The sequence below is a fragment of the Vanessa cardui genome, chromosome 27 (assembly GCF_905220365.1).
Source record: "Vanessa cardui chromosome 27, ilVanCard2.1, whole genome shotgun sequence".
In the NCBI taxonomy this organism is placed as follows: domain Eukaryota; kingdom Metazoa; phylum Arthropoda; class Insecta; order Lepidoptera; family Nymphalidae; genus Vanessa; species Vanessa cardui.
In genome coordinates this window covers 2,544,832-2,559,108 of record NC_061149.1, presented here as the reverse complement: position 1 = coordinate 2,559,108, position 14,277 = coordinate 2,544,832, and the positions used below count along the sequence as shown (strand labels likewise).

Genomic DNA, 14,277 nt, shown 5'->3' with positions numbered 1-14,277 from the left:
TTAAAAAATACTTCTTTCAAACCACGAATATGTTAATAAAGCCAGAGTTATAGTTTACTGTCAATCATTAAATAACTCTCGACGTTTCTTTTACGAAAAGTCATTAATGTTCAACTAATGTGAATGTGTGATTATGAACAGATATCCAATCAAAAATGACCTCTGGACTTATTTGTATTTTAGTTTTATGTCAAATGAGAAGCTTAATCGAGGCGTTTGACAATTCCTTATATATGTCAACATAAATGATATATAATATCAATGTAACCAAATTCCTGCTATAGCAGTTATATTCGGTATTGGTAATTCGACGTATATCCGCTAAGAGGTGACGTATCACGTTATGATAACTCAAAAATGGTTAATTTTTGCACTATGCATATGGGGGCTAAAATTATTGCAAATAGTCGTCGAATTACAAATACCCCTGTATATTTCCTAACTGATGAAGATAATGATACAAATTTGATTACTCAGGGAGGAAGTGAAATCTGACACGACATAAACAGACAAATAACCTAACCACTAGATAACCAATCAAACATACACGTGATATAACTAAAATCCAAACTGAGTGTAACCAATTACTTACAAATATTTTCAATTATGGAAATAAAATTCAATTTAATCAATTATTTAAATGTTACTGAAACGAATGTTACTCGACGATCTCAATTAGTTTCAAATTAATTGAGAAAACTTAACTTTAGACCTATTACTGCTAAGTATGACGCTCTTTACTTAAGACAAATATTAACATATAAAATCGATATTATATATTAACAAAACTTAAATTAAGTTTGGATAATGATATCTTTATGTCACTTCATAAATATCGGTAAGTGTTTTTTTTTTTTATTTATGGTATTTTAATGGTTTACCATATGTGCTGAGATGGCCCAGTGGTTAGAACGCGTGCATCTTAACCGATGATTGCGATTTCAAACCAAGCCAAGCACCGCTATATATAATTGCTTAATTGGTGTTTATAATTCATCTCGTGCTCGGCGTTGAAGGAAAACATCGTGAGGAAACCTGCGTGTGTCTAATTTAATCGAAATTCTGTCACATGTGCATTCCACCAACCCGCATTGGAACAGCGTGGTGGAATATGTTCCAAACCTTCTCGTTAATGGAAGAGGAGGCCTTATCCCAGCAGTGGGAAATTTACAGTCTGTTACTATACTTTACTTACCTAATGTGCTAGCATTTGATTATTCATTAACTTTAGTACAAGGAACCGTTCTTCGATTAAATTTGATTGATCATAGAATAGATTACGAACAAACCCGGATGAAGAGCTTTTAATCATTTTATAAAACTGTATTATGGGTTAATTATGAAAAAAGAATCAAACATCTGACACTAAACAGCTCTAGAGTTCAAATATATTTTTCTCATTTTCAGTGATTTATATTTTCATACAGCAATCAACACAAGTGCCGATATTGAGAAATAATGTAAAATCTTTGCCGCCATTCGTACTGAGACATCATCGTCGAGTGGATATAGAAACAGATAGACAGAAACAGCTACAAAACGTCACATTGAACAGACAAAAACTCCAACAAGCAACAGAAGGTATGTACAAAAAAACGTGCCAACTTTTTTAGTATATAAACATTAACAATACAATACGAAATACTAGTTTGTGTATCTTCCGGTATACACACTACTATAATAATTCCTTGGGTACATTACTATATGTGTTATATACCGGTTTTATGGATACGACACTCCGAGATTTGCTGACGATGGATTTGATTCGATGTAGTTGAGTCGATGTAGAAAATTCACTAGCTTTCTATGATTTTCCATAACACACGTGCTTTAGCTACTTACATTGGGATCAGAGTAATGTATGAGATTTTGTCCAATGTTTATTTATCATTTATTTACTAACTCAGAATAGCTAGAGACCAAGACTTTTATATAATATAGGTATATAGAATGCACATAATTGAAGTTCGATCATATTTCGGCTTATGTCATGACTAAAAGTAGAATTAATTATATAGTTAATCCTGAAATCATTGATCTCGAAACTGATAACTATTTAAAATATCAAATATCACTTGGTGATAATGCTTTGTGCAAGCCGGCCTGGGTAGGTACCTGGGTAGGTACTAGGTAGGTTGTTTGCCGGTAGAATATCTGATGAGTGGGTACTCATCAGATATTCTACCGGCAGTATTGTTGTGTTCCGGTTTGAAGGGTGAGTGAGCCAGTGTACACACAGTCTACAGGCACAAGGGATGTAACGTGTTAGTCCCCAAGGTTAGTGACGCTTTGACGATGTAAGGAATAGTTAATATTTCTTACAGCGTCATTGTCTATGGGTGATGGTGACCACTTACTATCAGGTGGCCCATATGGTCGTCCGCCAACCTAAAAATCAATACACCAAAAAAAAAACGTTAAATTTTCAGACAAAAAGGAACTGGCAGATGTAACGGCCACAGTGAACGGGATACCCTTTCAAAAGAATATAAAAAAGAAGAAAAGCCCAACACGGTATGATTTATCAAGAGATATAAATAAACAAGAAAATATTAATATGTTGAAATATGAAGACGATATGAAATATGATGATAAAGATAGGAAGCCTGAATATGACGCTTATGGAAAACGGTATTACCCCATCGCGGTGGAAGACGACAGCATCAGAGTCAGATACGACATCTACGAAGACGACGCCGGCATGCCGTACTACAAAGTGTACGTCATTGACGACAGAGCCGTACGCTACTATCCTGAAACTCGCCGTTCGAATAAACAGTCACAAAAAGCAAAGGTTCCTTTAAATCAACAGATCTACGATAACATAATTCAAAATTTCGATCAGAATAATGTTTTCAACCATCCCACTCCTTGCCCTGAGAATCAACTGGCTGATGGGATACCCTCTGAAAAGAACATAAAAAAGAAGAAAAGACCAACACGGTATGATATTTCAATAGAGATAGGTTATGACGAAAATCTTAATATGTTAAAATATGAAGTCGATATGAAACCTCATAATAAAGATAGAAAGCCTGAATATGACGCTCATGGCAAACGGTATTACCCCATCGCGGTGGAAAATGACGGCAATGGTGTCAGATACGACATATACGAAGACGACGCCGGCACGCGGTACTACAAAGTCTACGTCATTGACGACAGAGCCGGGTACGTCGTCATAAACGGCGTACGCTACTATCCCAAAACTCGACCTTCGATTAAACAGTCACAAAAGCCAAAGGTTCCTTTAAATCAACAGAACTACGGTAAGATAATTCAAAATTTCGATCGGAGTGGGATGTTTTCAACCATCCCACTGGCTGATAAAATCAAAAAATTTTTGAATAAAAAGCTTGGGAACATTAAAAGTCCTAATCCAAATAAACTTTTTAGTAAATCATCGTATTTCGCATCCAATGCTGCTCAAAAAACACACGACTTTAATCTCAAATCTATGAAATGAAATCTGTATATTTTATAAAAAAAAAAAAATACAGACGAATTGATAACCTCCTCCTTTTTGAAGTCGGTTGATAAATATTGTTACCTTTCGTCTCATCTATTTTATCTTATGTTTAAAACAAGACCTTATTCATGATTTTTCGTCTACGCCCAGGATAGTTTTTGATATATTTGTATCTCGACAGACATGTCCGTGCCTTAGGTGTATCTTTAATTAAACGAATAATCCATATAGTAATGTTTTTATCACCAAACAGCACCACAATATAAGTTTTCTAATATATAACTGAAAGAATAGATTTTTATCTTTCCACATATTTAAAACCACGACTTTTAATATTGCTCATCTGATGACCGCCTTCATCCATCGTGACCATTTCGTTCATGGCAGATACTCTCAAACGAGACTTACAATCCAAGAGTGGGCCTCGCTCTCTATTCCCTAACCCTCATAAGACGAAAATCTGATACAATACCAATTAAAAGCAACATAGTATAAATAATAAAAGGACTCAAATATATCTATTTGATTCACCATAATGTAAAATAACATTCTGTGTATGTACCACAGCTGGGCTTAAGCCTCCTCTCTCGTGGGTGAGATGTTTTGTAGCTTATTTAGGTCCTCATGACTAACGAATTGATTAAGTAGCATTTAATTACTCTAACATAATTATTCCAAACGTCGTTACGATAAATTAACAGTATATGTTGTCAAATAATCAAATCATAATAGTGACCTTTGCTTGAAAAATATGATACTTATTAAATATGAGACAACATCACATGCATTACTCTGATCCCAATGTACGTAGCTAAAGCACTTGTGATATGGAAAATCAGAAGTAACGACGGTACCACAAACACCCAGACCAAAGATAACATAGAAAAATAATGATAATCTAAAGGAATTCCGGCCAGGAATCGAACCCAGAACCTCGGAGTGGCGTACCCATGAAAACCGGTGTACACACCATAATCTCCGTGAGATTAGCAATAAATCCATGAATCAATGAGTTCAGTTCGTCGACCATGTCAACAGATAACAATTTCGAAAACTATATCACTTATATAACCTCATAACATCCCTTAATCCATATTTGAAAACAAAGTTATAAATTGTGACGTTAACTAATAAATAAATATAAGAAATAATGAAGATAATATGTCCAATCCCAAATAATTAGCTATTAAGATAACTGATATTACATATACGTCAGAGATCTTAAGTTATTCAGAAAGTAGTACATTCAAAAATTGACACTATTGCCATATCAATTCTCTCTCGATCCCTATAGTCCAATCCATTATATACAAGGAACAAGTCAAGAAATACAGATGAACCGATAAGGCTGACTTTTGGATATGTTGTATTCGGCTTCGAAAAGCCGTGCGTTCGCCGCCATCTTGAAAAAACGGGTTTAATTTGGCTCGACTGACTAACGACTGTACGTACATACGAGAATTATGATAAGACCGTTTTTGTTGCTTTATTTACAGTCTACAAATTAGATCCTATTAATTTCAAACAACCGTTGACGGCTATTCCACTTAGTACACAACACATCCAAAAACAGACTTCTCGGTGCATTTACATTTCCAAATGAATATAGTGATTGTGTTCTAGCTTGCTTTCCTATTTTCCCGCCAATATTAATCCCATATCCTTTTTCCGCTATTATTCCCTCGGCCACCGCAGCATTTAGTACCACCGAGTGACGCGAGCGGCGCTACTGAGACACTTAATCGAACGACGAAGCTAATCCGCCGCCATTACAGCGCGCGCGCGTTAAAAAACTTAATTAAAATTCTTCTAAAACAATACTAAAACCTCAAAATACACAAAAGGCCTAGTGAAAGTGTTACCAGGACATATAAAAGGTGTCATCAGTGCTATAAGCAGAACTTTATGAGAACTTTAAACAAAATCTGTGTTGTGAAACTAAATTTGCTATTAACCGGCCGAGGTAAGTACCTACAAGGCTTGTAGGTACTTACCTCGGCCGGTTGTAGTACAAGCCTACCTCTAATCCTTACATTATACTTACTCCTTGCAACTAGAACAGTTAACTAAATTTAACATAAACGGGTTACGTATATTTCAATTTTTAAACAATTAAAAACATTCGAGCGGTTTATGGTTCGAGATTTTCGCCATTCAATTCCCGCCAGATTGGACTACTAAAATAACAACAAATTTACAGCCTATTAATACAGTGAAAATATTGACACAAAATTTTCTATAAAATTGAGATAATCAAAGTATACATACGATGAAAAGCAAGTCGAAAACTGCATTACCTGTAACAAATTAATTACATATATTTTCATTTATAAAAAAAAAAATCATTTACGTGAGTAAAACGAATTGTACTCCATGTTTTTAATTAAGTTAAGATTAATTCAGGTAACTAACTTTGAATCCGACATAGTCAAGTATGAGACTCAATATTTACGGTATATCTTTGAACAAAATCAACGTTAAAAAGAGAAATGAAATCTTTACTTTACTTTGTAACTATTGGTAAGAGACCTTTTAGCATATCGAAAGCAAAAAGCTTGCTTTAAATTTGATGCTGTTCCGTCAAAAGTGCTTCTAAGAGCATCCTTCTTCCTTGAACACAATGAAAGGTTCCAATTGATACATTATTTGTTTTTCAGTGATTTTCATACAGAAAACATCACAAGCGCCGACATTGGGAACGAAAGTAAATGCACCTCAAGTAACTCCGAAGAACTTTCAATCAGATATACAAGAACACAAAAAGAAACTTCTGGAATCAATAAAATCGGTGTTATCGGCCAAAATGCAAACTCTTCAAAAACTTTCTAATACGGAAAGTATGTTAAACATTATAGAAAAAAGGAGGTACTAATATATTTCGCAAATGAACAAATTGAGTTGAGATAGCCCAGTAGTTAGAACGCGTGCATTTTAATCAGTCACTCCGGGTTCAAATCCAGGCAAGCACCACTGAATATTCAGGTGCTTAATTTGCGTTTATAATTCATCACGGTGGCAAAGGAAAGCACTGCGATGTAACCTGCATGTGACTAATTTCAACGAATTTCTACCACCCGCGTTGGAACAGCGTGGTGGAATATGTTCCAAACCTTCTCCTTAAAGGGAGAGGCCTTAGACTAGTAGTGTAAAATTTACGGGCTGTTGTTGTTGAACAATTTTTGACACGGTAACAAGCTAAAATTAGATCAAACACAACAGATATTTAATTTCTGACAATTTGTCTTTAACTCATTTCGTGCTCACCAGTGAAGGTAATCTTCGGATGAAATTCTACGCATACTAGATAAGTGAGAGATACTTCTCAAACTGTACCTTAACAGGATGTGAGGTATTACCCGGCAGAAAATCACTTATTAAAATTAATAAATTATTAATCGTTTTTCAGTAAATGACGTAAATAAACTGATCAAAATTAATTTAGTATTAAAAATTTAATTTATTATAATCAAACTAGTAGTAGTAGTTAGGGTGTTGGCTGTCATGTGTCAGGCGAAAAGTAGCATATATCCTTTCTTGGAGCTCAAGTTTACTTCATAGCAAATTTCATCACATTCGGTTCAGATTTTTGGTTCTGAAAGAGCGACAGACAGGCAGACAGAGAGAGTTGCTTTCACATTTATAATATTAATATAAATACAATTCATAGTTTTTTAATTCTGTTTTCAGACAGGACAAAACTCTTAAAAGTAAACGGAAAACGAAAAAAAAACAAACATCAACAGAAAAGACCACCGAAACAAACAGAGTCATATGTATACACAGACGAAAGTAACAACAGGTACGGATCTTTGATCAAATACAGCGTGAACTGTAAAATAAACGCTGGAGGTTTTATATATTACCTAAATGAAGACGAATACGGTGGACGAGAATGCGAGGAAGATAATCAATACGCCGATCATCCTGAATACATTATTGTCAACGGTGTTCGTTACTATCGTAAGAAAAAGCCCAAAAGACCTAAGAAGAAGCCTTCAAACAAACGGCCTGCTGATAAATACTGCTCTAACGATGACCCTTCGAATAAATACTCGAGTCATTGTAATCCATTCAAGATAATAAAGAAGAAAAAGATACACATATTCAATAATGTAATTACGAACTTCAAGCAGAATAACGTTTTTGGGTAAATTAAAGATATATCGAGTTCAACTGCTATCACACAAATTTCATTTCAAACGTTTAATTTACTATCGTTATTTAAACTATACAAAATCAAAAAATCAAAATCAAAATAAACTTTATTCAAGTAGGCTTTACAAGCACTTTTGAATCGTCATTTTACAATTAAGTGAAGCTACCACCGGTTCGGAAAGTAGATTCTACCGAGAAGAACCGGCAAGAAACTCAGTAGTTACTCTTTTTTAACATTTAAAAAATACAAAGTCATGTTAATTGAATACAATTATTTAAATACATATGTGTTAATTTGTAAAATATTTTCATCCTTAAAATATATGGAAATTATTTATTGACACAGGAAGAAAAACATTGTATTATATCTCTATTCATTACATTGTATAAAACAAAGCCGCTTACCGCTGTCTGTACCTATGTATGTTCAGATCTTTCAAATTACACAACTGATTTTGATGCGGTTTTTTTTAATAGATAGAGTGTTTCGAGGGAAAGGTTTTTGTGTATTACATGGACAATATAGTATAGAAACACTGATCATTTTAAAAGTATATTTAGTATCAGCATTATATCCGAGGGTAATCAGGGCTGGTCGCGTCAGTTGAGCATATAGCGAGTATGGAAGAGTATTATGATTGGCATAATTATACGAATTTATACGAAGGAGCGCAAAAACTTATGATTTATAGACTATTTAGGAGATTTATTTATCTATATAACTACATAAATAACAATAAAAAAGCGCGCTTATCTAAAAAACGCCAATAAATTTCCTTTTGGATTTTCGAGCAGACTGTGTTTATTTATGATAATTATATTTGTATTTTAGAATTACTGTGTGAGTTATTTAGTTCAATTCGTTTAATTTGGTTTTTAATTTTGTTATATTTTCCTTCTTATTTTATATATCAGCATATAGCAATACAAGTATTATTGTGTTGCGGCTAGAAGTGTGATTTATCCAGTCTAACTGCAGGCCTGGGAATGTAAAATCTTGGTTCTAATGTTGGTACCGCATTGACAATATTGGAAAAAGTTATAACTTCTTATAGCTATTTAAATGGATATTATTAGTGTATGTGGTCTATTTGCCAGTACACTCAACTTATTGGACAAAAAAATCTATTCTAGTTTAGACTTATTACTGGTTTGGTAGTAAAAAAAAGTTAACCTAATCAAATTATATTTTTTTTATCTGATACAAAGCTGTACAAAGAGGCTACAATTCTGTAGTCAAATGAAAACAAATTACTTGGTGGTAGGGCTTTTTGCAAGCCCGCCTGGGTAGGTACCACCCACTCATCAGATATTCTACCGCTAAATAACAGTACACAGTATTGTTGTGTTCCGGTTTGAAGGGTGAGCGAGCCAGTGTAACTACAGGCACAAGGGACATAACATCCTAGTTCCCAAGGTTGGTGGCGTATTGACGATGTAAGGAATAGTTAATATTTTTTACAGCGTCATTGCCTATGGATGATGATGCCCACTTACCATCAGGTGGCCCACATGCTCGTCCGCAAACCTACTCCATAAAAAAAAACTTATTCCTTTGTTTATTTTTGTTCTAATAATGAAAAGATTTCGTCCATATAAACATCATTTCTAATTTGCAAATGTCTTCGAATTTTGCATTTTGTATTTCACCAAAAATCATATCAAACTCATTTGATCTTAATGTATCTCATACTTCCTTTACACCCGCATCAGGTGCAAGAAACAAAAATCATATGCCCTTCCGTGCAGTTCAAGCTTTCACCAAAACCAAATTGTATTCAACAACAACAACAGCATGTAAATTCCCACTGCTGGGCTAAAGGCCTCCTCTCCCTTAGAGGAGAAGGTTTAGAACATATTCCACCACGCTGTTCCAATGCGGGTTGGTGGAATACACATGTAGCAGAATTTCTATGAAATTTGTCACATGCAGGTTTCCTCACGATGTTTTCCTTTACCACCGAGCACGAGATGAATTATAAAGAGAAATTAAGCACATGAATCAGCGGTGCTTGCCTGGGTTTGAACCCGCAATCATCGGTTAAGATGCACGCGTTCTAACCACTGGGCCATCTCGAGTCATTGTATTCAGTTCGGTTCATTTTTCTGTGACACAAGGAGCAAGAAATGGTCATCAAGACGTGCAAACAGGGTTACTTTTGCATTTATGACATTATTATATAATAGTTGAATTACAATGGAATTTCGACCAATGGGCGCTCACTCATCATCATCCTCCTGCCCTTTTCCCAATTTTATTTGGGGTCGGCGCAACATGTCTTCTCCTCCCATACTTCTCTGTCAATCGTCATCTCACAAGTAACATTCTTTCTAACCATATCGTCTTTCACACAGTCCATCCATCGTTTTCTTGGTCGTCCTCAACCTCTATATCCATCCACATAAATGCTTAAGGCCTTCCTCACAATATGTTCCTCAATGGGCGCTCACTAGCATTAATAAATATAACAGCAGGTGGCGACTACGATATAGAATTATTAAAGGACACGTCGAGAGTTCGGTTGGTCACCTTGTTTAAGTCATTTAACTCACAGATATACCGGACCGACTCGAATAACAAAAGCGAGATTAACGTATATTCTACGTACACGTATTTAGTCATAAAAGCTATAAAGTATCAAATACTAGTGATCCGCCGCGGCTTCGCACGGTTAGTAACAGCCTGTGAATTTCCCACTGCTGGAATGAGGCCTCCTCTTCCATTAAAGAGGGGAGGGGAGGGTGGTGGAATGCACATGTGGCAGAATTTCGATGAAATTAGACACATGCAGATTTCCTCGCGATGTTTTCCTTCACCGTCGAACACGAGATGAATTATAAACAAAAATTAAGCACATATATATATAGTAGTGTTTGTCTGGGTTTAAACCTGCAATCATCGGTTAACATGCACGCGTTCTAACCACTGGACAGACATCGGTAACCGACTTTGTTTTATACTACGAAACGATAGATCATGTACCTATTGGCAAATAAGGCGAAATTTCCTTTAAAGACACATTATTTATTCAAAAATGCTGTCGCGATCCACTTCAAGCAATCAGCAATCAAAGGATACCAGCAAACTACGTAGAACATATTATACTGCACACGTGTAAGCGCCAACACAAGCGCACTATGTTTTGTTTTATTGACATAATCCGACTGAATGGCAAAATCTACATAGAAAGAGTACAGCCTTAACACCAATAACTTTACGTGCTTTCTGAGGCACGCGAGTACATACTTCCAACTACAACCTCACCTATATGAAGACACAAAATCAACAAGCCAGTCAGTCAGCCGAGTTATTCAAAAACATGGCATCTAATGAAATAGTAAAGTAAAGTAACAGCCTGTACATTTCCCACTGCTGAGATAAGGCCTCATCTTCTATTAAGGAGAGGGTTTGGAACATATTCCACGACGCTGTTCCATAGCGGGTTAGTAGAATGCACATGTGGCAGAATTTCGATGAAATTAGACACGTGCAGGTTTCTTCACGATGTTTAATGAATGAAATAGTATCACTGTCATGTTTTAAAGTTAGGGCTACCAGTATATAAAAGGATTTAAAGGACTTTTTCAGACACTTCTATGTTTGTACTCATCAGATTTTCTACCGCTAAGCAGTACTCAGCATTGTTGTGTTCCGGTTTGAAGGGTGAGTGATCCAGTGTAATAACAGAGTAACTACAGACACAAGGGTTTTACATCCTAGTTCGCAAGGTTGGTGGAGCATTGACGATGTGAAGCAAGGTTAATATTTCTTACAGTGCGTTTGTTTGTGCCACTTGTGACCACTTACAATCATTTGAAGTACTGGCTCGTCGCTCGTGATTTAAAGACATTGATTTTGTATGCATAATACGTGGACAAAATAGAAGATAAACACTGATAATTTTAGAGGTTATAATGTGATTTTGTAAAAGGACACATGTTAGAATACTATGAGATAGATCAAAATAATGTACTAAAGAACTGTACACCTCAAAAATGTCTACCAAAAGTCCGCGATAGTTTGTGTCTATCTGTTAGTTATAACCCACAATAAAAAAAATTTGTCATTTATTTTTTACCACAATACTCGACACTAAATATAGCAATAACTATAACTACATTATATAATCGTAAATCGACTTTTAAGTAGTCTAATATTTTTCATTTCATTTAACTTAGGAGGACTCTAAAAAATATGTTGAATACAAAATTATTTCCATTACTTTTTAGTGCATATTCCTTTGTTTTTAAATAGTGGATTGTTTGAAGTCGGTTTCTCTTTTTGTTAAAATTTTTATTTGCTTTTTGATTTTAAGCGAAACTGATGTAGACTAACTAGTAACTAACTGATAAGTTTGCAATGTGATGTCGTTAATAAACAAATTCTGTGGTATATTTAGTATCAGTATTGCACCCGTGCGAAGCCGAGGCGGGTCGCTAGTACTTTTAAAAGTACAAAAATTCAAACTAAAATTCTTAATATATCTTACGATTTATTACGTTGGCTTGGTAGTAAAGATACAGATATTGAAAAATAAAAACAAAATAGTGCCGATTACGTAGCATGTAATTAATTACAGAAGTCAACGCCTTCACGATTAATTTAGAATCCACGTGCTAATTAATAATTAAACACATCACATCATCCAGAATTACCTTTAAAAACATTATTTTCGTAATCAGTGATTCTTTAATCTGTACGATCTTCTAGTGATTTTTTAAAACTTCCACTGGTTGATTATTTAGTACAGTAGTAGAGAGCGATTAATATGATAGTCTTAACACTCGGTAAGTTGATAGAAATATGAATTGGCTTTATAGTAGATCTATTTCTTGAAATAGTAAGTACTTTTACTTTTAAAAATATTACCAAGAAGAACCAGCAAGCAAATAAGTCCATACTATTGGTTTGATGTCAGCCCTACTCCTAAGAAAATTAAAATATTTTAAACTAAAAAACAATTGAAATAAATAAACAGAATTCAAACTCGATGTCACACCAATGTGCTTTAAGAATACCAAATAAATTTTAATTTTAGCTCAAATTAATTTCAAAATTTCACTATTATTTAATTTTAATAGTAAATAAATGGTGTAAGTTCAAATCATTTAGAAGATCTTTAGGTTTTTCTGTGATTAAAAATAAAAAATAATCTTAATTTTTTAAACACATAAATACACTCCATCTGTTGTCCATTCTTCATCATTTTCCTGTACTTATTTCAATTTTATTCGGGGTCGGCACAGCGTTTCTACTTCTTCCATACTTCTCTGTCTGACGTCATGTCACAAGTAACATTCTTTCTAGTCATATCGTCTTTCAAACAAACCATCCAACGTTTCTTCGATCGTCCCCTACCTCTATATCTATACACATCCATAATCAAGACCATCCTCACAAATATATAAATACTTAACCACTCATTCAACTATAATAGCTTCGAAGCAATTGGGTAAGACCAAGAAGTTTAAATAGAGTGACTCCGAAATTCGGCCTTCATCATCCACATCGTCTCACCTTTCGTACATCATCACTCAACCATGTCATAGATGTCATAACTTCGATTAAGTTAGCTATTAACCTGTTATGTATGTTTAGTCACAAACAATCGTTTTTTAAACAACCTAACCGAAAATAATAAGAATTAACATAATTTCAATTTCAGTGATAATTTCCATTTGGATGGAAAATTCATTACAAAATGCGATTCAATTGAAAACATACCATAAGAAAGATCGAGGTTTAGAACCTTATGAGAAGAAAACGCAATTAGCTGATCAGAAAATGACGATCAATGAAGCTGTTACAGGCGATGGCGATGGGTTGATTATTGTAAGGCAAAACCCAGGAAACACAGAATCACTGAGACAAAACACAATGGATATAAATCGACGTTTATTTGAAAACACTCGAAGAAGACGATGGCGTTGGCCACAAGCCGAGTTATTAATACCAAAGTTTGATTTTTATAAAGTTTTACTTGCATATAAAAACAGAGATAAAAAGACCAGAATTTCGATTGAAGAAAAAGTTAAACAAACCCAGAAAAGAAACGAAGAACAGTAATGAGAAGACGAATACCGATTCAAATGAGATAGTCGTGTTAAAATTTAGGCCTATGTTTGGGTATCATTTGTACGATAATTAGCCTAAATTTTGTACAATTGAAGCTTATTAAAGATATCACAAATTTGAAAGCAACTCTGTCTGTATGTTATTGACGCTTTCACGACCAAACCAACGAATCAATTTAATGAAATTTGGTGTGAAGCAAACTTTAACTCCAAGGAAGAACATTGGCTACTATTTTTGCCTAAGTTTTCAATCAACCATCTAAAACTAGTGCAAAGCCGCGGGCGAAACTAGTGTTTATATAAAACAAATTATCAATATACAATAGGTACATGGATAATTTCTTTTATATATCGAATCTTGTTTAAGCTATAACACATAATTAACTTTTAAAAATAAAATAAAACCGACTTCAAACGCGTGAACACAAAATAAAATAATCGTTCAAATTGGTTTATAATCGGCGGAGATATTGCGTATAAAAAGTTCATCCCCTATTTTCCACCCTTGGGGGTTGTTTTTTTTATTATTAAATTTAAATGGGACCACCCTTGAGGTATTAGGTACCTATACGCCGAAA

At 34.5% G+C, this 14,277-nt stretch overlaps 2 protein-coding genes across 3 annotated transcripts in view; one reads left to right on the top strand and one right to left on the bottom strand.

Moving 5' to 3' along the window:
* Positions 1-14,277, bottom strand: part of LOC124541249 (WD repeat-containing protein 7) — a 172,208-nt gene that overhangs the window by 129,734 nt on the left and 28,197 nt on the right. The gene's annotated exons all lie outside the window — the stretch shown is intronic.
* LOC124541250 lies at positions 426-3,780 on the top strand. Its single transcript, XM_047119136.1, has 3 exons — positions 426-838; positions 1,408-1,581; positions 2,430-3,780. The coding sequence occupies exons 1-3, from the start codon at positions 808-810 to the stop codon at positions 3,464-3,466; spliced, it is 1,242 nt and encodes a 413-aa protein (XP_046975092.1). The 5' UTR covers positions 426-807; the 3' UTR covers positions 3,467-3,780.